This window comes from Parasteatoda tepidariorum, chromosome 5 (genome assembly GCF_982258835.1).
Source record: "Parasteatoda tepidariorum strain Cologne lab strain chromosome 5, Ptep-v5.0, whole genome shotgun sequence".
Taxonomy (NCBI): domain Eukaryota; kingdom Metazoa; phylum Arthropoda; class Arachnida; order Araneae; family Theridiidae; genus Parasteatoda; species Parasteatoda tepidariorum.
Window position 1 is genome coordinate 90,521,610 of NC_141759.1, and position 27,247 is coordinate 90,548,856.

Below are 27,247 nucleotides of genomic sequence, written 5' to 3' on the forward strand. Positions count from 1 at the left end.
TCTCTGTATTTGTTAAAGAAATTAATAAAAAAAAATTCTTTTGGCGATAAAATATATCTGCTGATGGCAAAAATACTTCTCCTATTCCTCAACAGATGGTGCTATTGCCAGTACTGCAGAATGTTGAGTGTTAAAAGTTGAAGTATTCCTCGATGGCAAATTTTTCCCTATACTTGATACAGGAGTTCCCTTGTCTTCTGTAGTGAGTTCAAAATTACAAGGCTACATAGTTGAACTTTAGTAGTCGTAAACCCAATAATTGGATTGGTTGTTCAACGATGGTTATAAAATAAAAGTTTAAGTAATTATAAATATTGGTTTAAAACATCTTTAGATTAAGATTTATGCACATATTTTTTACTTCGTTAAATGTAATCTTATATTATTTCAAATTTTGAATTACTCTTTTTGACTTACATGATTATACATGATGTATCAAAACTTTACTCGTAGCGCCTAAAAAAATGTTGCTAGTAAAATCTCCGTTATTTTATTTCTCCAATGTTGGCAGCAATGGGACTACATTCATAAACTTAATATGGTAGCATGACTTGAGAAAAAAAATTTGAACTTAACAATTACATAGTTCATGTTTTGTACACATCAAAAATTATTAAATGCTACCTATAACACCCTAATACTAATAGGGTTCATTACCCCATGTTTATTAAAAATAAGTATTTATGAAAATTAAGTAAAAAAAGCTAAAATTATATTTGCAAATAAATTCAACATAGAGATTAAAATGATGAGACCAAATAAACAAAAACAGAGAAAGTAAGAGCTGACAAAATATTATAATTAATTATCTAAAAATTTTAAATAAAGTCAATTTAAAAAGAAAAAAAAATTGTTTTATAGATGAACAATTATGCTGTTGGTTCACGAATGCAAAGCACAGCACATGTAAATTGGAAATTTTAACATTTAAATTGAAACATTTTTATAGCAGATACTTTCATCAAATCCATTTGAATTGCATACATACCACAGGTAGAAAAATAAAATTAGAGCAACAATTTTTTTTTTAAATGCGTAGAATACGGTGTGAGAAACTAATTTTCAGTACTATTTTGTAAAATCCCAACATATTTAAAGATGCCAAATTTGTTGCCCATGTGTATAGTTTCAGTGAGCACTTTTGCAGAGCATTTGGCTGCAATTGCCGTCATACTGGCATGAACTCTAGTTATTACTAAAATATTTACGATTTTAATTTTTTTTTTTGAATTTTAAAGTGATTTAATAAAAGAACCATTTTTAACTGAACCTGAAGTTGGACATTTTAGACTAGCTCCACACTATATGTTATGAAGAGCAAAGCAATTTAATTTTTCAAGATAAGAAATATTTATAAAATAAAGGAAGAAAATACTAAGATTAAAGTCTGTAATATTGTTATCTATAAATCAATCCTTTCTGACAATTATTTTAAAATATTCTCAATTATTTTAATTTTTTAAAAATATTCTCAGAATATTTTAAACATTTTCTCTTTATAGAAAAATATTCTCAGCTTATGCATCAATATAAGATTACAATAATATTATTCTCAATTTTAAAAAGTTTGCTCGCTTTTATTTTAAGAAAAAAGGTGGAAAAACGTAAAAATAAATTATTTATTGTTCATTGGCAAAGATATATTTAATAAACCATAATTATGAAAATAAAATTCGTTTTTACTTTATGATGAATAATAAAAACACAAATTACATTAAATCATCAATATTTCATACAAATTTTTTAAAATTTTCAATCTAACAAGTCATTTTTTGTAAGAATGTGATGATAAATAGAAAAAATTGTATATATTAAATAATCGGTATTTCATTTCAGTTTTTTAAAATTTTAAATCTTACACATCCTTTTTTTAAAAATAAAATCAACAAAAATAAAACTGATATTTTTTAAAATTACAATAAGTAATCACATTCACAGTATCCAGGTCCACTTACTGGTTCAACTTTTATACCTCGCCTAAAAAATGAGAAAAAAATTGCAGTTTAATAACTTGCTGAAAGTAAAACATGTGCACATATGAAATCAATTAATTCAATATTAAAATAAAATATTTCAAAGCAATTATAAAAAACATTACTAATGAGTAATTTGATGAACAAAGTAATTTCTCGAAAAATTTGTGTTATTCTCTTTTTCATCTCGTTTGCAAAAAAACCTAAATTAGCATAAATTTAAAATAGCAATAAATTTCTAATAAAACATGGTAATGTTTAAACCAACAGAGCAGGTAAAAATATATTCCGAATATTTTCTTAAACTTATACTTTAAAATCTGCAATAATTTAGACTTAAAGGTATAGTTTAAATTAACAAATCATGAAACATCACAGGAAGGAAAAACTTTAAATTTTCACTCTTTACAATTTGATCTTAAAAGATTATTTCTCATCAGATTTTGTAGCAATTTCACATAACTTAAAGACTAACTAACATAAATAAGGAATTTCAAGTAAAGGCTATAAAAAAATTATAAACCAAATATTATTTCTTAGAAACCTAAATCATATATATTAAAGAAAATTAAAAATAAATATTTTTTATGAGAATTCATCATCTAATTATTTCATTTTTTAAAATATCATAGTTATGAAAAAAATGAAATAATGAGTTGAATAAGTTTTAGTAAAAAATTAATTTAAAATTTGTGAATAACTAATATTGCAAGAAACGTACCTCAACATTCTGCAACGTTGTTCTTCCAATCTTGGAATAGCAGCATTAATATCAGTCACAGATATATTACTCCATAATCTCTCAGCTACAGCAGCAGCTCGGGGCCTACAATAGAGTTTGATAGTAGTGATATTTAGTTAACCGTTATGGGATTTACAGAATCCCTAATAATATTATGTTAAGATACTTTTGGGATTAAGATTGTGGTTTATAAAAAGAAATTCATATAAATTTTTAATTGATTTGATTGGCCAGGATAACCTGATTGGCAAGGTGCTGAACTCACTATCGTTAGAAAGGAAGTTCATATCCATTCGGCCGAAGACTCCCTGTGCTGTAAATGGTGACTGGAGCACATTAAGTCTGTTCGGTCACAAAGTCCTCCATGTTCCCATAGCAAATTATACCTCTGGGGGTACTGAATCAGAGCTCGATCGTTCTTTGGTTCAGGTCAAAATTACGATCTGTGGATGAATGAATGTGTTTGACCTAAAAACAGGTGGAACCTATGGGTACGGCATAAGTTGAATTCTTGGTCATAGATGACGCCACCTCTGCCGTAATGGTCGATGACAACAATAACATTAATTTGATTTTTAGAACCTGCACAAATCTTAAATAGGAAAATAATTGGCAACGACTTTTAAAAATTAATAAATTTGTTTTAAGTGTTCTTCCCATAGCTTTATAAAGAATTAATAACATTTAGTTAAGATAGTAAGAAATATTTCACACAACAAATGAAAGCAATTAAAATTTCTTCAATAAGTAAATTAACTACTAAAAACTCTTATAGATATATATTATTGGGAACTTTCTTCTCTCTCCTCAAACTATTAAAGTAAGGCATTAAGTGTAACATGCTACAGACTATTGCAAGTTAGAGGGGGATTGCAAGGGGGAGACTATTGCAAGGCGGGTGATTTTATAAACAATGTTACGATAGTGGCAATGCAGTCAACATTGTACACCCACCTTTATTTCCCCGACTTAAGTTGGTACCTATTGATGTGAAACTGGGCAAGCTCCTGGATCAAATCCCAGGTCTTCACAATGATATTTCAGAGCCTTAACAACTAAGCTATTTTGACTTATCTTTGGTTGTAAGTTCATTATAAAAGATAGAGTGTCCCATTTCATACAGCACTTTTAAAAAATAAAGAGTCTTACTTTCTTAGATTTTGAGAAACGGCACATGTTAATTCTATAATTTACTTTCATTTTTGTTAAAATTGGAAATCTTATTACTTATTCTTTATTGTTATTTTGTTAAAATTGTATCTTATTTCTTAACCATAAGTTAAGCTAAGCAAACACAATCATACTTTTAAAAATGTAAAAACAGACCATGGGTATAAAATGAATAACTTTTCAGAAACTCATTATGTTCATTCAGTTTTATGTACAGGTAATCATGAATCCATATAAAAATATAATATAGCTTTCACCAATAAAATTTGGAGATAAATAAAAGATTGAAGCATTGATAATTCTGTATTAAATAATAAATAATCTGGAAAATTTAAAAATTTTAAATCATATTTGAAAATTCCAACTAGTTTATGCAAAAAGTAATTATTTGTATAAAGCATTTTTTTTAAAAAAATAAACATATTTTTAAAAATTTAGTTTATTAAAAATAAAATTTTAAATCCATGCTTTTTTTTCAAAAAAAAAAAAGTTTATGTCTAAGAGTATACAGGCATTTTAGTAATATACAAGTGCATATTTTTAAAAGTGTACTTATTAAGAAAAAAATTAGAACATTAGTATAAATTCAGAAAAACCATTTTGAAATTAAAAAATTAGTAAAAAAGTATACGCATTATCAGAACAAAATATAAAACTGTTACCAACCAAGTTCGACTGATAACATTTGATCCATCTACATATTCACCCCACATACAGGCTTCTCCTCCAATAACAAGATTTTTCTGATTTCCACTGCCTAAAAATACATAAAGAATCCATAAGTTAACCATAAATATTGACAAGAATGAACATTATATAAACAGCAGTGTTGGTAAATATGGAGCGAATTGGATTTTTTTTTTATTTCGAACATTTATCCAAAATTATTCAAAAACAAAATATTAAAATTTAAGTCATTAATATTTTTAACTTAAAATGATTAAAATTTTAGGAAAATTATTAGAAACTAATCTGTTAATAAATAAATTCATTTTTGCTTTTATTCAGACTCAACATTCTTTTGAATTATCAACATCCTCATGTTTGCTAGGTATCAAATTTAAGAAATAAAAATGTAAATTAGAAGACATAAATAAAAAAAATTAATTTTTCAAAATTTTTCTTGATAAAACAAGTCTTTCTTCATTATTTATTTACACAAATTACATATACATATTACATGGCCAGGGGTCTGTCCAGACATTTTGTGAAAGGTTCTGTTTTTATAAAATTGTCAAAAAGCTAGTCATAATTTGTGAATATAAAATAAGCATTAAGTCAAATTCTTTCAACCAGGGTCCTGCTTTTGTGAATTTTTGCAAATAGGGCCCTGTTATTTGGTATTAACCTATACTGCTCAACGGAAAATATTCATTTCGGGCGAATAACTAAAACAAAATCACTCACATTTTTAATAATTTCAATTGACATATTTTAAATAACACAACTTAGTTATGCATCACTTTTAATGTGTCACGCATTAAGTAAATTTAAACAATTCCTAAATTTATAATATTTTATTTAAAAAATTGCCAGAAATTAATTTTTATTTACATAATATTCTATTAATTTTATGAATAAATATAAATCAATAAATTATTTATTTACAAAAAAAAGCATGATTTAATTAAGAATGCGCGCAAGATGCTTGTAAAAGTAGAAATATTTTCTTAGAATACTACATTTGGAATTTAAACTTAGGGAAACTTAGTTTGTCTCAATTCCTCTTTCTCTCCCCCCCCCCCCCCGGAAGGGTTTATTCGATTGACAAAACAATAATGAAGATGAACAAATTTGTGAAGGGTCCAATTAAAAGATAACTTATTTCGTAAAGGGTCTGTTAACGGACCCAAATTTCTTCTAAACAGACCCCTGATAACACATACATAATTACATGCACATATTACATAATAATAATTCAAAACTGCTAGAGTATATAAAAGGGTATAGTTGAATTATGAAATAAAACAGCAAATTATTTTATGTATAGCTAATGGAAAGTTTCAGTTTAAAAGCTCCCAGTCACTTTTATTACACACGCTCTCTCTTTTTTTTATAACACTATTGTGAACATCAAATAATACTCTTTATACATAGCCCCATCTCATTGTTTTTCTGGAAAAACCTTCAATATCAATGAAATCAGACTTAAAAATCAATGAAATCAGACTTAAAAATTTATTTACAAATTATACTGAATAAAATAATTTTGTCTTAAATCTATATATTTTTTAAAAATCAGGTGATTCAAATCAATTGATTTAAATCATTCCCTAACCCAGATATACAGTAAAACCTTAATTATAAAAAGAGATTGAAGCTTAGCTGGGATAAAAAGAAGCTCATGAACACACATATAAATATTCTTCAAATTCATAAATTTGAACTGTGTTGTTTTCAGTTCTAGATACAGGTGGGAATTAAAGTGATCTGAGATGTTAATCTCAGATATTAAAATATGACGATTTCAGATATATATCTCAGATAATATCTCTGACGATCTCAGATATTAAAATATTATATTATTTGAGATATATTTATATATCTAAAGTAATCTAATAAGCGATCTGAGATCACTATTTTGAGTCATATTTTAGTCATAACTATGTTACGTGTTCTGTTTACGTGATTTATGAATAACATTTGTGTGTCAAGTTGCAGCACGTGAATGTTTTGAAACATATATGTTAATTACTTTTTTAGTTATTTTAAGAGATTTCCATATCAAGTACTTATACGGTCATTATACTGAAGTCCATTCCTGTTCTAAATTTTTCAGATGTTTATTATATATTTAAGTCCTCCTCAATAATAGGAAATCTCAAAAATAACCTTGAAATACATTTGGTAGATAAAAATTAAAATTTCTGAATAGTTGTTGATTTAAATTTAGTTGAATTAAAAAAACAACAACAACAAAAAAAAAGAAATTTAAAAACAGAAATTTTTTAAATGAAAGAAATTTTTGTCAATTTTTATCTCTGAGTTTTGAAAATGTGTATCATAAGTTTGTCAACCTTGAAACTTAGATAGCTGAGATGCTCATGCATAATAGATATAGGTAAGCACCATATTTTAAATATTAAAATGAAACTGATATTGACACAACTGAGTATTAGTTACAAAAACTTGACACTTTTTGTATCCAGTATATATGAAAATAAATTTACATTTTAATTAATAGCAATGATGAGAAATCATAAATTAAAACTGCCATTAATTTTATTAAATATAATTTTATTCACTTCTAATGTATATTTAGAAATAATTTTTGCCTTAAAGTAAAATAGAGATTGATCTAAGTCGAATAAACTACAAATATTTTGTTAAAAAAAATCAGATATAACTTGTATTTATTATACTACCCTTGAAGTTATAAAGACCACATTGATAATAAGTATCTCAAATTTGTCAACCTGGAAAATTAGCCACCTGAGATCCGCCGTGCAATTAAAAAATCACTCACTGCTAGTGACAAAAAATTCAAAATTGAGATTTTTATACATTTGGCATTTTTATATGGTAAGCTACATATTGCAAAAATATATTTTCTCAAAAAGAAATTTTGTTTTATCAGTTTTTTTGAAATTTATTTTAGCATTTATATCAATAGCAATAGAAGGAAAATAGTTGCCAAGCCACTTTTCTCGGAAACAATCGTGAAACACTTTCATTGTTTTCTCAATTGCACGGTAGAGATGCCCATGTATAATAGGAATGGGGGGGGGGGTAAGTACCATATATTTAAATGTTAAAAACAAAATGATACAACTGAGTAACAGTTACAAAAATCTGATACTTTTTGGATCCAATATAACTTTAAAATCTAAATAAAAGTGAGGATAAAAAATTACAAATTAAAACCGCTATCCTTTTTATTACATTTTTAATTTATTATAATGTAGATTTAGAAATAATTTTTTTCTTAAAATATCTAAATTGAATAAACTACTAATATTTCGTTAAAAAAACATGTATGTTACCTTTGAAGTCATGAGGATCACATTGATAATAGGCATGCCAATCATTTCCATAGGATATGTAATTTAAATACCAGCAGGATGAAAGAATTGCATTATATCCAGCACCAGTTACATTAGCCAATTCAGATTTATAACCATCTTTCCAAACGTGAACAACTGTATCTTTTTTAATCTACGGTCAAAAACAATAACAGTTAGAAAGAAAGGGGGAAAAAAAAGAATTTTAACATAAAATATTTATAGTGGTTGACGTTTAAATAATATACAATCTTTTGTTGTCTCCAGGAAAAAAAAAGAGAAATAATTACTTGATTTAAATAAAGATAAAAAAACAGTGAATAACTGTATCTTTTTTAATCTACAGTCAAAAACAATAATATTTTGAAAAAAAATTATTTTTTTTAAACATAAAATATTTATGGTGATTGACTGCTAATTAATATTCAATCTTTTGTTGTCTCTAGAAAAAAAAGAGAAATAATTTCTTGATTTTATTAAAGATAAAAAAAAAAGGCAGTGAATAACTGCATCCTTTTTAATCTACAGTCAAAAACGAAAACAGATTTTGAAAAAAAAAATTAAAACAGACTTTAGCATAAAATATTTAATGCGGCTAACTGTTAATTATTATTCAACCTTTTGTTGTCTCTACAAAAAAGAGAAAAATTTCTTTGATTTAATATAGATGCATAAAAAAAATAATAATTTTAGAAAAAAATTAAAAAAAAAGCATAGAGTCCTTCAAAGAAGAAGCGTTTTAAATAACAAATAGTATTTTTTGATGTAGTATTGAATAAAATAAAACAATGGCCTAAGCATTTTTGAATTTTAAGCTAATTTTTTTAGATTAGTAATTTAAAATGGAAATTTTTTTAATGTGAGCAGAATAGATTGAATAGTTTTTGAGAATTTAAAATTAAAAACGGATTCATTTTTCGGATTGTATAAAGATGTTTCAATAGTCTATACTTTGGACTCCATAAAGAGGCTTCTAAGTTCGGTTTTTGTTATTTAGAAATTAATTATATTCCTATAATGATATTATTAATAATTCGAAATAATTATTCCATAATTTCACATTATGGTATAATATTGCATTAAATATTTTCGACAATTATTGACTGTGATAAATCATAATTTAAAAATGACATATTTTGTATGAAATTTTCAGTGAACAAGTGTGACAATCTTTTCATTTGCTAAATTAGTTTTGGAGATGAGACAAAGCAAAAAATGAAAAAGTTAAATTAACATTACAGCAACTTGGCTAACTGACAAAGTCATTGCACTGCAGCAGGTTGCTTGAATGTTCGTAGGATACATTAAAATTAATGGAGCATGGGGAAATTTATAGTTTCAGCTCCGGTTCCATGATGACAGGTACAGCAAAATAAATTTTTTAAACAATTATTATGTGGTTTACATTTAAACTTTTTTCATTAAACTTTTATGATCTTGAAATTTTTACAATAAATATATTTATAACTATAATTTTTTAAACAATTTTCTGAAAAGAAAAAAAAAACATATTCCCTCTATATGTGTTCATTTTTTACTTAAAAATTAATGTAACATGTCACCTTGACACCATTGTCAAAGACTTCTTGCCAAACAACATAGCTCTTATTCAGCGCCTTAACAATATCCAGCAGGCTATAGAAAATTTAAAAAAACATAGTTTTAATAACATAACTTATATCAATAATGGATTTAATTTTAAAGTTAACAAAAATGTAAAAAAAAATTACTTTTGCATGTAATATTCCTCCAGTTTAGCATAAGTAGATATATTATGAACTTTCATAAATGATCTGATTTCAGGATTTGATTGCCTAAATAATATCAAAATCTGTTTTAGTAAACATACATTAAAAGAAGAAAAATTAAAAAGTCATTTTATCATAAGATACTTTTTTAAGGAATTAAATAAATGATCTTAAAACATTAAAAATAAATTCAAATGATATTCCATCACATTTATTGTTTTAAAATAGATAACAAATTAAAAGATAAAAAATTTCTATTGCACACTTATTAAATGAGAATTAAAAACATATATAAAGAAAAATATAAATCTTTTATGCTCTCAAACACGTTTTAAAAAGAAATTTTTACAAAAAAAATTAGTAAATAAAAAGACAAGTAAGAATCAATTAGATCTGGTCTGTTGATATAAAAATTTCCTCATTAGCCTTAACCAACCAGTTTTAATATTTCGTAAAATTATTGAGTGCTTTCGGGTGAAACTTGCTTTATCTTTCGAGGTTATTAGAAAATTTCAAATAATTCAAAATAGCAAAAAAGTAAGCAAGTTTTGTTACACAGAGCCAGTAAATTTTCCTGCAAATGTCTGCAACTTTTGAGTCGTAAACATCTGTTTAGCTGCAGATTAGCAGTTCATAGTTTTCATGTGACACCAGATTCCTTGTTTTGGTAAAAATTCGGTTTATCAATATTAAAAATAATTTTGTAAGAAAAAACAAATGATTGCAGATTAGCAGGTCATCGGCAGGTAGCTATCACATGATATTAGAACTTAAAAATATAAATTTAAAAAAAAAATTAACAAAAAATAATACTAGTTTTTGTACGGTTAGGGATCATTCTAACAGCAACAGGCAAACCTGTTAACCTAAATTGCATCAATGAAATGTGATAACACAAGTATTAATGTTTTCATAATTCGTACATAAATATTGAGTGGCAACATTTTGGGAGATAAGTGTTATAAAAATAATGTTATAATTTTTCAGGACAGAAAAAGTAAAAATTGTAATAACCATAAATAAAATCTCAACGTATATTATTATCCTTATAAGCACATTTTGTTTCTATTAAATGTTTTGTTTGTCTTCGAATAGTGTAATTTATTTTTACTAAACTGAAAGAATATACATAGGCGAAGAAGGCTAGCTTTGATAGACATAATGTAAACCTGTATTTCAAGGCTTAGTGCGAACCCTGTGTACGAAAAAAAAGCAACATTTAGGGGCACAGCAGCAGAAGTTTTTGAAATGGGATTTCACTCTCCTCTCCTCTCAATCATTATTGGACTGGAAGATTGAGAAAACGATGAAAAACTTTCTCATTTCATTTATTGTTTGCTTTTGCGGTATTTTTTGCTCAATTTATAAGCATTACTGTACTGTTATTTAAGATATTTTTTGAGAATACATTCATATCATCCAAGCTAATAAAATCTGCCAACAGATTTTGAGAGAGAAAAAAAAGAAAGAAAATGGGGTTAGCAGGAAACAGGGTTCATAACCATAAATGTAGATTTGTCCAACAATTTGGTCTTTGCTTCTCATGTGCATGAGCTGTATCTTAGTACATATGATGCTCTACTATACCTGAGTATGTTGTTTGCCCTGTAAAGTTGTTTTATTCAATAGCATATCACACCGAGAAGTTCTCCGCATTATTTACGAATTTGAGGAGTTGAAGTTCTTCTCTTTTCAATATATTTGCTAAAACCAGTACCATAATCCAGCCCAATCTATATTTTATATGAGATTTCAAATGAATTAAAAGATAACAATAAAACCAAAGTACGTGCATTGTCATATAGTATTTTAATTACAAAAAAAGAGGTTGTTGTCCAAAAAATATTTTATTCAATACGAAATTGTAAAAAAAGGGAGGAAGGAAGGGTATTTTCACTATCAGAGGTCAGACTGTGGCGTAACAACTACTACGACTGTTAAATATCAATTCACTAGTACAGGCAAATTAAATTCAATCTTGGGAAACCTTTTGATATATGAAGGTTGGTATTGTTGATTTCTACTCTCCCCACATTCTTGACCTGCGGACGTGATTCAAACAGGCCTACTTCAAAGGATGGTACACATTGAAAAGTTGACTTGCTATTTGTGACAGCATCATCGTCCTCGCCCAGTTGTTTCTCAGTTTCATTTACACACAACAGGATGCTGCACACACTCGATTGCTAATAGCAACACAAGAAGAGATCATACATGCAACCGTGTACTTAATATAGCTCTCACCACAAAATCCAGTGAACTTAACACAGCACTCCCGGTTTTTTTCCATATATGGCAACTATTGGTATCCGGTTATCGAATTCTATCCCTGATAAAATTCTGGTAGGGGACTATTGTATCTTAATTAGTACTATGATTATTAAACATCGATTCCCTAGTGTATAAGACATGCTAACTCGATTCAATCTTGGGGTAGCGTTTGACAGATAAAGGTTGATATAGGCTAAATCTCCATTACCCCCCAAGACTAACAGAATTTTTTAAACTTTTTACATGCATCAATATTTGTAATAATTTAGTGCACTTCTCTAGGCTCTGTGTCAATCACACACCCATTATTCAAATTAGCTTTTCAGAATAAATTAACAAAATATTTAAAATAAGAATTCTAAATACAAACATGTTTTCCCACAGCATTAAAAATTTAGGTAAAAAAGAAAAGAAAAACTTTACAAAAAAGAGCAAAGCTATGTAAGGAAAAATGCTATAAGAAAAAGTTCAATAAATTTTGAAAAGATTAAAAATTTGTAGCTCATATTCACCAGCACTCAAAGATAACTTCATCTCCTCCCAAATGTACATAATTTTCAGGAAAAACAGTTCCTATCTCAGAAAAGAGTGATTTTAAGAACACATAAACATCATGATTGGATGGATCTAAGGGACCATAATTTCCATTCCATTGGGATCCAGTGTAACATTTAGTCAATATATCAGGTCGACCATTTCCCCAAGACATAGTATGTCCTAAAATAAATACCACAGCAATTAGAACAATTAATTTGTAGCGTGCAACAAGAAAAAAAATAATAAAATAGAAGCAAAACATTATCTTCATAAGTGTTTTTACTTTTATTACTATTTTTTCATTGATGAAAAAAATAATATTATTGAATTAACATAATTTTCTTTTGGATTAAAAATTATCCAAAGAAAACAGAAATTTCTTAGATTAAAAAAAAAGAATAAATTTTTCTGTTTTAAATATAACTAATGATAAAAACTGTGATGCCATTACAGGCATTACATTTTCCCTAGCTTTTAAAAATTTTTTAAATTTCATAAATTTAAATAAAAAAAACAAACTATTACATATTTTTTTCTGTGTGCAGCTGGGAAATATGTGATGCCACTATAAGGCATTACGCATCACCTATGTTTTAAATTTCCGTTATTTCATAAATTTAATCATTCCTAATCCCTTTTTACATAAATAAATCACTTAATTAATTTTAATACAATCTTATAATGAGCAATCAATTAATTTAATATAATCTTAAAATGTCACTTGGATAACATTCTTTTCATTTTGCATCTCAAAGCCTGTAACAATACAGTCGGATCCCGTTTCAGCGAATTCCATGGGACCGAAGCTATTTCTACGCAATAATGAAAATTCGTTATACCGATATTACGAATTTTTAACATTAACAAATATTATTTCGCTACGTTGGGAATACTATTCGTATGAAAAATCAATTTACAGTTTTGATACTATATTTTTAATCTAGATTTGGGAAAATATCAATGTAATATTAAAACAGCGCACAAAACTAATGTAAACAATGAATTTATTAACACTTACTAATTAGGCAGATACATAATCAGTAATTTTTTTCTGAACAAATTATTTAGAACCAGTAGAAATTAAAAAATTTTCCAAATTATGCACATGTTCAAACAAAGTATCTGAAAAGTTTTTTTGTGTTGATAAATATCTCTTTACAGCTTCCAAATTGGCCAAGGCTTGTGAAGCTGTAGGTACATTGTTTTCTTCTGGACATTCTTCATCATCGCTGCTGTTCGAAAGTGATTTTTGTTTGTTTTCTTGAATCATACGTACAATATCATTGTCTGTCAATGCTTTGCATGTTCTAGCATCATCATCTGCAGTCAGAAAATCGTCAAGACTGACTTTGTTTGGCACTGATGCTTCTTTTGTCACATGTTCCCATAAGGGCTGCAAATCAATGATAACATCACTAATTTCATCGACTGTTTCATTGCCAATTGCTGAAATTAAATTTGCTTTCTTCCATCCATTACAGATGACTTTTTGGCTAATGTCTTTCCATGCTCCAGCAATCATATCCATTGCTTGCTTTACATTTGGTTTCGTAATTGCTTCTTTGTTTCCGATTTGCACAAGCATACGCCTCAGAAGTTGTGTTCGATACTTTCCCTTTACCACTTTAATTATACACTTATCAAGAGGTTGTAAAATTGACATACAATTAGGAGGAAAGTATTCAATGTGAATACATTCCAATTTTGGTGGCTCATTGTGGGGTGAACAATTATCAATAAGAAGTAGAATTTTTCTTTTCTTACATTTCATATCTTCATCAAACTTAACCAACCACTCATTAAATATTCCAGTCGTCATCCACGCTTTGCGGCTAGATCTATAATCACAAGGTAGTGAATTTTCATTTCTTAGGCACCTAGGTTTGGCAGATTTGCCGATAACCATTAACTTTTATCTTTTCAGTGCCTGACATATTGCAGCAAAACAAAGCAGTTAAACACAGTTTTGAATTTTTGCCTCCAATGCATTTATCCTTTTTAAACGCCAAGGTTATGTTTGGAAACAACTGGAAAAAAATTCCCGCTTCGTCTGCGTTGAAAACATCAGAAGGATCATAAGATCTAATTGCATCCGATATTTTTTCTGATTTCCAGTCATTCACAGCTTTTAAATCAACAGAGTTAGCTTCACCACAAATTTGCTTTGCAACAATACCATAACGTTCCTTGAATCGATTCAACCAACCAACACTTGCTTGAAAATTTTCGTTTCCTAAAGTTCTTGCATATTCTAAAGCCTTTTCACGAATGAGGGGCCCGGAAATTGGAATGTTTTGGGAGCGAATATCCTGGAACCATGTAAAAACAGCTGCATCTACATCTTGAAAATTTGAAAGTCGCATCTTTTTTCTATGTGATCCGATCAATGCTGATTGCACTTGCTGTTCCAACTTTGTTCGATTTTTTAAAAAAGAAGATAGAGTAGATGGGGATAGTCCATACTTTGTCGCAACGTCAGCTTCTTTTTATCCCATGATTAACTTCTGAAATAATGTCCAGTTTTGTGGAAAATTGTTTAATGGAAAATTGTTTACGCTTTTGACCACTCATTATGCTTAAGAAGGAAAACAAAATGCTTACAAACGTTGAAAGCAGACAAACTGATTTAACTAACCTTCTCCTATTGAAGTTGCACTCTGGTAATTTTCTGAAACTTGTTTACACCCCTTTTACACATTGAGTTCTTAGAACAGCTCTCCTCCCCCTATTTAGTCTGTTGTAATTCAAGGAAGAAATTGTTCTGCTAAGGGTGGTCACTTCTAATCTATCATTCTTGACAAGCCCTTTCTATTGAATAGAATTCCCTCTTTTAAAAGCATGTGTATTTTGACTTCTTAAAACATGAATGAATCAATGCAAGGGTCAACTCAGGGTGGTCTCTTTCCAGTGATTCTTCTTATTTTGACAGGTTTTTCACATTTGAAACTTATTAGTATTTTAAGGATGATAAAACATTTCATTTCTGAAAACATTTTCATAGAAATGTGTCTTGTTCATCAAAGAAAATAAGACCTGGTGTTCATTTTCGCCTTCGCTAAATTGGATAGTTGATTTCGTAATATCGGTATTTTTTATACATTGTTCACATGGAAATACTTTTGGGGATTTGGAATATATTCGTTACTTTGAAATTTTCGCTATTTCGAATTTCGCAAAAACGGGATTTGACTGTATAAAAATTTTATCCTGTTTTCACTATTTAATTCAATTAGACCACTACACTCCAAACCGTACCATCTTTCAATAATCGAAACATTTTTTAATACAAAAAATATTTGATTCTGCATAACATCTGCATTGTTGATTCCGCATTGTTTCAATCTTTAAATTTATAACAAAACTCATGTCATTTGCAATAAAAACCAATGTCAAACATTAATTAGTGTAATAAAATATCAAAGATTTATAAGTTTAATTTCAGGTTCTTATGGATATTAAAATTTAATAATTACTTACCAGGAGAATCAAACTCAGCAACAACTCTAATACCTCTTAGTCTAGCATATTCAATAATTTGGGCTACTTCATTTTGAGAATAGGTATGAGTTTTAGGATTAAATGAACCCTGTTAATATGAAAACAGTATGAAAAACTTTGATTTTTATTAAAAAATTTCCTGAGAAAACAATGAAAAATTAAGATAAAATAATATGTATTTATAATAATTACTAAGGTTCTAATCTAGCAATATAAGAAACTTATCACAAATTTGTAATTCAGAAATTTCTATAACTAAGCAACAAATATATAATTTATACATTATTTGTTTTATAATTTGCTAAGAAGTTAAAATTTTAAAAGATAAGCAAACCAAAATTGATTAATTTGTCTAGTTCTAATGATGCAGAAAATGTAAATTTTTTTCTGTAAATAATAAATACTTGAATGCATATTTTGGCTGGGATAGCCTGGTTGAAAGGGCACTGGACTGATGATGGTGAGTAAGGGAGTTTGAATACAGCTTGCCGAAGGCCCTACGCGTAGTAAATGCTTACAGATGCACGTGAAATCTGTCGGGTCAAAAAGTCCTCCATGTTCCCATAACAAATTATACCCCTGGGGGTTCTGAATTGGAGATTCATTGTTCTCTGGTTTGGGTTAAAATAACAATCAGTGGATGAGTGAATGGATGCATGAATGGGGTCGGCCTTTAATCGGGTGTGACGTATGGGTGTGGAAGAAGTCAAATTCTTGGCCATAGATGGCATCACTGAAAGACAAGAACAATCACACCCCTTGCCTTAATGGTCTATGACAACAACAAGAGCATATTTTGTGCTTATAAGTATTTGTGTCTAAAATTTTTTAAAGCATTTTAAGATTGATCTGTTTCAGACAAATATTGCCATATTCAGTAGGTAATTTTAAAATTAAAATCCATATTATACAAAATTCCATAAAATGCAAAGCTGCAGCTTTTAAGGTTTGTGTTATAACGATCTTCTACTATATACACAAACATACATTACAACAGAAATTTTTTTTTAAGGCATGGAGCAATCATTAAAGGAGATATTAAAGTGTTATAAAGTGATAAGCAAAGGACAGTAATTATATCAAAATTATATGAAAATCATAAATTACTTTTTCACTTAATTCAGGGAATGTTTTGCTGACGTAGGGAAACGACTGATCATCCACAATATGCCAATGAAATACATTCATTTTGACACTGGCCATAGCATCCTATAATAAAGAACAATGGATTAAATGGAAGCAGTATTTAATTGCAGTGAACGGAAGCAGTAATTTTCAAAACAACTGCATAAACACGTAATATAAATTGTTTGGCCTCTTAAAGGCATGTTTAAGTTATTTATATGAAATAGTGATAAGAGTTAAATCACTTAATTATGTAAAAAAATGTTGTTATTACAAAATTAATGAATAAATTTTTTACAATTGCACCTTTGAAAAACTTTTTCTATTTGCTGCAGAAATCTAGTTAGAGGGCATGTTACTCAGGAAATAAAATGTTATATCTAAACATGTCATATTATTTTATGGATTCTATGTTATGATTCATATACAGGATTCCCGCTATCAATAAAAATTGTATTAGTAATTAGCACATTCATCTTTTGTATTTAGATAGGAGTAACTTTTAAGAACATGTTTATAGATGGAAAAAGAAATTGAAATGTAGGCTACCAGATTAAAGAGGTGAAGAGCTATGTATATTTAAGGCAATCATATACAGGATTCCCCCTATCAATAAAAATTGTATTAGCAATTAGCACATTCATCTTTTGTAATTAGATATGAATAATTTTTAAGAACAAATATATTGATGGAAAAAGAAATTGAGAATGTAGGTTACAAGAGTAAAAAGGCAAAAACTATGTATATTTAAGGCAATCGAAGTAACAATGGAAAAAATACATCTTTGGTGCAATTAACAGATAAATAGAAGTTGATTGGAGATTTTTTTTCTAAAAATAATATCACACTTAAAAAGTAATATTTTATCTGAAGAACCGTGGCATGCAAAGGTATTTAGATGCCTGGGGTTTCTCCTTGATTAAATGCCCTTGAAAAGAGAAAATTTATTTTTTATAACACATTCTTTCACTTTTTCTGAAATGCAAAGAATTTTATGATCTAAAACTTCATTATTAAATTTGTTTGAAAATCATATTTCATTCTAGGTAAAATATTTTCTATTTAAAGATATTGACCAATTAATGACTTAAAGTGCATAATAAAAATATTAGCAATGCATTTAAAGTTTCAGTGCCATTAGTCTTCAATTAGGTGCCTGGGATCATAGGTCTTTTTGACCACCTCTGCACATCACTGATGAAGAGTAAGAATAAAATTAATGTGCATAGCCCACAGTAACTTACAGAGCAAATATTTACGGAAGCTTAAAGCAATAAAAAGAAGTAGGAAAAGAAGTTTACTTGGTATTACAAGAACAGAATGAAAATAAGTAACATCAAAGACACCAAACAAAATTTCTTGGTGTTATCAAGAGAATTTAAAGTACAAATAGATACTAAACTGAATATAAAGAGAAGATAATTGACTTACAACATCTTGGATTATGCTTGATTTTTTTCAGCATAAAACAACAAAGAAAAAGCCCATAGGCAGTGGTTCGAACTAACACACAACAAGGAACAAATCACTACTTTTTTTGTGAAGTTTTTGTAGTTTGTAGAGTCTGAGCCAGGATGGCTCAGGGGAAAGAGCGTAATAGCGGAATATAATAAACAAAGCATTGTAATTATTAACATAAATAATAGATAGCATTTAACATACATACTAAGTTTGCCAAAAGATGAGGAACAGGTATGAAATGGCGAGATGTGTCCAAAAGTACTCCTCTGTAAGAAAACCTCGGAAAATCAAGAGTGAGACTTGTATTAATTGCATGCTACAAGGGAAATATTTTGATTAGTTACTAAATAAAAACACATTACAGGAAATTATAGTACGTAGAATATTGTCTAAGTGAAAAAAACAATGAAAAAAAAATTAGCATTTTTACCACTCCAGGTTGAATTTCATAAACCAACTGACTAAATGTTTCTAATCCTCGAAGAGCTCCCCAAACAGTTGTTGAATACAATATACCAGCTCCTAAGTAATCTGGGGTGTTGATTTCTATCATATCTGAATTAAAAGACTATCGGTTAGTATTATAATTTCAAAATATAATCAAAGGATAGTAAACAAAATAAGGGATCTTTCAGTATTCATACAAAATTTGAATTATGTACCATTGGTGTAATAAAATTTTGCCAATGAAACGAGTGAGACAGTTGGCAATGCACAGTTATTAACACTAAACATACTATAACCAGTCAAATGACAATTTAAGATTTTTTGCATCGAAAATGTGCTTATTATCTAATTGTTTTTGCACATTTGACTTCATGACTTTTTCTAACAATTATTTACAGTAAAATTCAATTATTATATTTTTTTTTGTATTTTGTTTGTTTCAAATAATACTTGTATACCTATTTCTACCACAACCATTCCTTTGATCGGGAGAACAATTTATTGCTTTATAAAGTTATCGGATCAGAATTTATGATGTAATGTGTACTCAGCGTATTGCATTTGATTAGTAGTTCATTTCTGCAAAGACTGTTACGTAATAAGTTCAATCAGAATAACTGTGAATTCAAATTTCAAGAAAGTACCTAAAATTTTAGATTGACATTTTTGTGTAAGAAAATGTGACTAAACGTCACCCCACCCTCTGTATTTGCCAGACCATGCCCCTTCAGATTATCCTGTATTCCCGTCGATGGCACAGGATCTGTCTCAGCAGAAATTTACACCATTTGAAGAAACCAAGGAATGATTAGACTCTGGGAAATCCTCGAAAGATGATGAATTCTTCTGACATGGCATCTGAATGCTCCCAGAAAGATGGGAAAAAGTAGTGTCTAGTAACGGAGAATACTTTGAAGAAAAAAAAAAGATAATGTACCGTTTCTTCACAATAAACTGCTAATTTTTTATAGAAAATGACAGAAATTTATATGTACTTCCAATGAAAACTATAGGCGCTTGTGCTTAATTAAATTCCTTTAAGTTAAAAATAACAGTCTTGATTAAACAAAAATTTAAGTATTTTGGATAACAGTGCTTAATTAAATTCCTTTAAGTTAAAAATAACAGTCTTGATTAAACAAAAATTTAAGTATTTTGGATAACAGCATTGAAATAGAAATAAACGTATACAAATTTTTTAAATAGAGAGTTAATTTTTTACTAACACTGTTCATCCATATTTTCATAAGGATATTTTTCACAGGATCCTGCAATTTTAATAGTTAAATAAGGTAGATCTCCACTACTGTTTTTGATGGCAAGTTTCTGTCGCTCATTAAGTGGGAAAGTGGAAGTTGAGTTTTGACATCCTTGAAAAATTGTATTCATATACCGAGTCATGGCATCCACAATAATATCGCATTTACTTGAATCAGAAAAATAAAATTTAGTTCGATCCAAAGTGAAATATGTTGATTCAGAAACATATTGTTGAGGCTGTGGCCAAGCCCGTCCAACAGATGGAACTACCTATAAAATTTAAATTAACAGTTACACTTAATAACACTGATAAAACAAATGTTACAACTGATGCTACAATTCTAACAAATCACAAAACAGGGTGCATAGCCAAATTATTCAACAAAAAATAAGCACTTTTCTAGCACTCAAAAAATAATTTTAAGCACTTTAAAACAATATAATAATTGGGCAGGGTTGGAAAGTTTTTGACAATTGACGGTTTTATTTTGTTTTAACCGTCATGTCAAAAAAACAAAAACTTTTTGGCTTCATTTTTGAAAATTGTCAAAAATTATGAAATTTTGAATCATGTAAAACGAAAGGCGTTTTCATACCCTACAGACAGACAATACACCGAAATAGATTGGGGTTGAATTAATTGTGAGAACGTTGAATAGAACAATGTGAACTGTGTCTTTTTGCATTAATTTGTAGTGAAAATCAACATGGTAAAGGAAAATATAATTTCTCAAAAAGATGAAATTAAGCACTTTTAAAAACACCCAATGAGAAAAGCACCTTTAAGGGCTTTTAAAAAACGAAAATCGAAAATAAGCACTTTTTAAAAATGCTACGCATTGTGCAAAATATAATAAAATACAGACAAACCCCGCTATAGTGAACTCCCGGATATAGTGAATGAAATGCTCGGTCCCGTGCCTTGCTATACACGTATAATGTTATTTTTAGTGGATATAGTGAACCAAAAAAGTGAGGAAGTTGCATATAATGAACTTTTTTCTGTCTTCGACTGATTTCCCCCCCATTTTCTTTGTAATAATTTTGAAATTTGTACTTCAAAATAATAAATATACCGATTTTTAAAACCATCTATAGAAAATACTTTTATGTGCTCGAATAGCAGGTTAGACAGGTTTAAAAAGCGGAATAACAGAAATTCAGGAAAAATCATCTGAGAGTCGGGAAGTGTTTCCATATCTGATGTTGAGGATTGCTCATCAGCTAAAGATTACTAATTTTTATTTGTACGCAAGACGAAGAGTGATGAAAAATAACACATTTTTTCAGGGTTCGCCAAGTGGGCCCACTTTGAAAAAACCCGCCCGGGTTTTATTGGGCGGGCCCACCTTGAAAAAACCCACTTGGAACGATAAGTGGGTTTTTTCAAAAAAAAAATTTTTTTTTTACTAAAACTTATTGTTTTGCATTTACTTTTATATAATTTATAGTGCAGCATAAATTTGTCATGATTTATATGATTAAGTTTTTAATATTAGTAAAGTAAAAGAAACTGGAATCTTCATGTAATTTTATAGTAGGTATCTACTATTGAAAACTTCAAGTGGGTTTTTTCAAAAAGTAATATTTTAATGATATTAAATCAAATAAAAATTTAAATAATATACTCTGAAAAGATCAATTTTTCAAATATAGTTGCATGCTTTATATATTAATAAACAGGTTATTATTATTAACTCATATGTTTAAAAAAATTGAAAAGAAAATTTTTTTTTCTTTTTTTACCAAGTGATACATTAACAAATTTAAACAGTTTTATTTTCTGGCTTTAAAAAAAAAAAGCTAAAACTTTTTATAAGAGAACTTTTTAAAATTATTTATCTAAAAATGAAATCATTTTCCTAGGGTTAATTATTTGAAAACAAATGGGACAAGTAACTGATACTCTTTATAATTATTCGTAGTTTTAATTCCACTTTCTATTAACCTTATTATAAAAACATGTAAGACCATTAAATATTTATTTCAGTTTTTTATTTAACTCAAGTCAGATGAAATTTTAGTTTTTACTGATTATAAATATTTACAGATTATAATTTTATAATAGGTAATATCCATATGTTTAATAAATATAGTAAATAAATGAGTGTGAAAACAAAAAGATTAATAAACTTGTTCCTTTTATATTACTGCATTTATATTTTATAATTCCAAATTTAAAAAATTATGAAACATAATGCACTTAACAATAAAGAAGATTCAAATAGGTAGTGATAATGCATTATTTAAACTTAATATAAAATACATATAACCAGGGTTCCCCAAGTGGGCCCACTTTGAAAAAACCCACTTAATGTTTTTTTTACAAATTGTTTTTTTTAAATTTTATTCAAAAAGAAGTAGCTCCTAATACTATCATTGGATACATCGTTGAAGTTAACAAATATTTTAGAAATGTGCATCAAGCACATGGATGGACAAATGAAAAAAACTGCTTGATGACCCAATGACACTAGGTGGAATTCATATTATGAGCACGTAAAAACTTTTGCCAATAATTACCATAAATATGAAGAGATTGTTCTTGAACATCAAAATGAATCTAATAATAATACGTCAAAAATATTAAATAATGTTGGGCTTTACCAATAAACTATCAATTGGGAAAAACAGATATCAATTGTTTCTTGAGCTTTAAAAAAGCTTCAATCAGAAAACATTTCAATTTCAGAAGCTGTTGAAATATGAATTAACTTACTATCGTGTGATGAATTAGAACCTCATAAACATTTTGTAAAAAGATTCAATCAGGCTGTTCAGCCACATCATTTATTAGCATATGCGTCCTGGATCCCGAAACAAGGGGACAATTTTTAAATGATGAACAAGAGCAATTAGCAGAAAACTGTCTTTCTAAGCATCATCCAGAATTCCTGCCACGTGTTATGGCATTCAAAATTTCCGATCCTGAATATTTTCCAAAATCAAAGATGCTTGAGTGCAAAAAATAGTGGAAAATTATGGCAAAAAAAAAAAAAAAAGTAAATAAATAAATAAAATTCCTAGCTTCCACAAAATTTCTGTCAATTCTTTTTTATTTGAACTCAGCACCAGCATCCTCTGTCTCTATCGAAAGACACTTTTCAAGTTTCGGTTTGGTGCAGAGTAAACTTCGAAATAGATTAGGAATAGATAAAGCTACAAAACTCGTAAAAGTGTATCACCATCTAAGAGAGAAATGTAGACCCTTTGAATCTGTTGTATGATAATAATAATAAAGGAAAAAATTGGACCTTTTTTTTTAAGTTAACTCTTAACATCTGCTGACAATTTTTAACTATTTGGAGAAAGTTTATCACAATTAAAAAGCAGTTAAAAATTAAAATATTACTTTAAAGATTTTTTAAATATTATTTTTAAGATTTCATTTGAATACAATTTATTTTGTTTCTTTTAATCATGTTTAAAATAATGAAAGCAAACAAAAAAAAATTTCTATTAAGTGATACATTAAACAACAATAAACAAATTTAAAGTTTTATTTTCTGAATTTAAAAAAATAAGCTATAACTTTTTATATATGCTTTTTTTATAATTTTAAGATTAATTTGTCTTTTGAAACTATAAAGTTAAAATGTATCTAAAAATGCATATATTTATCTAAATATTTGAAAAAAGGGGCAAATAACTGATACTCTTTATAATTATACGTAATTTTAATTTCACTTTCTGTTAATCGTATTATAAAAACATGGAAGACTATTAAATATTTATTCCAGTTTAATTTTATTACAGGTAAAAGTCAGATGAAATTTTAGTGTTTACTTATAAAACTCTATTTAATAAATAAAAATATCTTCACAGTAAAATTTATGAGCACTAAATGAAAAAACCCAATTTTCCCCGGGTTTTTTCAAATAAAACCCAATTTTCCCCGGGTTTTTTCAATAAAACCCAGGTGGGTTGGGTTTTTTCAAAAATCCCCGGGTTTTTTCAAACCCTGCATTTTTTGCTACTACATAATATTTTTCAGTCATTTATATGAATATAATGTAATAAAAGGGAGGAGTTTGGGAACCATTACCAAACCTGCGTAACGGATATAGTGAAATCCCGGTTGTAGTGAATTGAAATTTCGGTCCCTTGAAGGTTCACTATAGCGGGGTTTGACTGTATATACAAAGGTAGAAATTGAGGAAATTTAGTTACTGATCTTTCAGACCAGTAGCTAGAAGATATTACTAACTCATGCACATTTTCAATGGTCCAATTACACATTTCTAATATTAAAAATAAAAAAAAGTTAATAAAGTGAATTTAAATAAAAAAAATATCACTAAGAAAATGTGTACTAATGTTTACATAGTTATATATACAATTTTTGTGACAAAAACACAAAATGGAAAAACCAAAACAATATACCATCTTTTCATACCAATTCTTGGTTCAAGAAACCACTGATAATTATTTTATGGCAGTCCTAGTCAAATTTGATGGTTCTGGACAATCCTAGCATTAAGCCTTAATTTGGTGCTTCTCATATATAACATTTTCGTTAAATGGAGATTTAAAATAAAAGAAATAACAAAATAATTTTGAGTTATTGACATGGGAGAATATAGAAATTGGTGAATATTTAAGTTACAGAGAAATATTAAAATGATGTTTTAAATACAAAACTAATATAATGTAAAATTAGACTAAGTATTTTCCAAATCTGAGATTAAATTAAATATTCTCTAAATGTAGATTTTTCAGTTGCAATTAAAAAAAAATGTTTTAAATAAAAGATTTTAATTTAATAAATTTTTTTCAAAATCTTACAAGAGTTTGAAGTTTAGATTTGATAACTTTGGAAAATTATTTTCCTATACTGGGACATAGTATTTTAAAAAATATTACATTTACTTGTTCCATAAAAATATAATCACAACAAAATCATGTATTTAATATAGAATATATTGAAAATTTACTTTTTTTTTAAATACATTCTTTCTCAATAATTTCCCTAATTTAAAATATTAAATTAATAATAACACAATATTTTTTAAAATCAATTCATTTTATATAATTCTTAATAATAAAATAATTAATAAAATATAACCAAGAAAACCATATAAGATTTTATTTTCTCAGATGCTAATGATTATCTTAAATTAAATAATGACACATAGTTACATAAGTTAGTTACATTTTCTCATGTAGAGCAATAACTGACAAAACCATTGATAATTTGAAAAGGTTGTTAAACATGTCATTAAATAATTTCAATTTTGTAAGAAATTTGAATTTAAATGATTTCAAATTATTGAACCAGATGTAAAATTGCATATTCTGAGTGATTTAAATCACAAATACATCTCATATTTTAATACTTTTTCATAATTACTAAAAATTTCACTTTAAAAAGAAAAAGGTAACTTTTTAATAGTTTTTTTAATTTTGTGAGCAAAAAACTTCCTAACTCTTTTAAAATATTAAGAAATTTTAAATTTTTTTTAATCAGTTTTTTTAAAACTTTTATTCAAGTAACTTGTTTGAATTTTGCATTCAGAAGTCAAACTGCCTTATCTATATCAAATTTCACCTCTTAAGTGATAAAAGCAATAAAGACAGTCCCTTATCTAATTTGATATACTTTAGATAGTTGCTATTTTGCAAGCTACGTGTCAAATTTAAAAACTCTATTTAATGATTAAACCTGTTTCCTTAAATTCGCATATATTTAAAACACTTATTAAGCAAGTTTTTAATAAAAGAGAAACCTGTAATGATATTGTGTAACCTTTAATAAAAAAATATAAATAGATATAAATTAATTGTCAAGTTATACCTTCAAAACAGAGAGAAAAAATAATCTTATTTATTAGTAGCACACAAAGAAAATTATTTCTCTTTAAAGTCACAATTATCATTTATGAATTCGAAATATACACAAATGTCTGGAGAAATCATCATAATTAAAAAAAGTTTCTGGTGTTTTGCTTAGCTTCAAATAAAACAATATTTAATGAAATGACACACCAAATGAAAAAAACACCAAAAAAATAGTGTTAAAATCAATGTACCAGAAATAAAATCAAAGAATCAGAAAAGTCAAAGAATTTTCAAAATTAATTAAAGTGTGCATGAATTTTTGTTGCATTCTACAATCATTTTTGAACAAATAACTTAAAATAGGATATACACTTATAGAAGTTTCAAGTTTTTTTTAAAACTTTATTGAGAAGATACAAATATTTTTGCTATTTAAAAGTTGCCATAAACCTTTTGTTAATTATGATTATTTCCCAAACCAAAAATAAAGAAGTCAGGTAAGTTATGAATTCATAAATGATGAATGCTATTTTAAATTATTTAACGAAAAAAATAATAAAACTATTAAAATTTTTTTGCCCACGATTCTAAGTGTGGGGGCTTTAGGGAAAAAGATAAACATGAAAGAAATAATAATAGTAACTACAACACCTTTAAGGTTTTAGTAAAATAAAATTACCTCTGGATGAACTATAAATCGAGCAAAACACGTCGAAAATGAGAATAGTAAAACAGCTACTCGTAACATATTGTACGTTAGTCTAAAAATAAAAAAATTAAAATGTAAGATGCAAAGAGAAACTTATATGATTATATATATGATTATATGATATGAAACTTATATTTGCATATTAAAAACACACATAAGAAAATTATTATACAATAAAAATAGATATAATATAATAATTTAGCAATACCTTATTTAAATATTACCAATTCTTGTGCCTTTAGTATCTAAAAGATACTAATTTATATCATTTTCAGCCGAATTAACCTTTAACAATCGCTATCACTTAAGATAACAATAAACATGTGATAGACGGCAAAATAAACAACTAAATAAAAGTGGAAGTAAAAGTTTAATTTAAATATTAATCGTTTGCACTTCTCTGGAATAAACTATTTACTGAATTTTTACTAAGAATTATATACCGGCATTAAGCAAATAAATAAAGAAAGAAATAGACCGGTTATTTAATATTTCTCACGCAGTTTCATCGTACACTTTGATTAAAG

At 27.4% G+C, this 27,247-nt stretch overlaps 1 protein-coding gene across 1 annotated transcript; it reads right to left on the minus strand.

Annotated features, from left to right (window-relative positions):
- Positions 1–1,604: 1,604 nt before the first annotated feature.
- Positions 1,605–27,117, minus strand: LOC107457439 (beta-hexosaminidase subunit alpha). The gene is made up of 14 exons (XM_087164502.1): positions 26,929–27,117; positions 26,691–26,772; positions 20,200–20,503; positions 18,957–19,081; positions 18,732–18,842; positions 17,048–17,149; positions 15,920–16,028; positions 12,418–12,622; positions 9,617–9,700; positions 9,449–9,521; positions 7,869–8,040; positions 4,552–4,642; positions 2,695–2,799; positions 1,605–1,977 (listed from the first exon to the last, which is right to left on the minus strand). The coding sequence occupies exons 2-14, from the start codon at positions 26,757–26,759 to the stop codon at positions 1,914–1,916; spliced, it is 1,614 nt and encodes a 537-aa protein (XP_087020628.1). The 5' UTR covers positions 26,760–26,772; positions 26,929–27,117; the 3' UTR covers positions 1,605–1,913.
- Between the last annotated feature and the right edge of the window lie 130 nt (positions 27,118–27,247).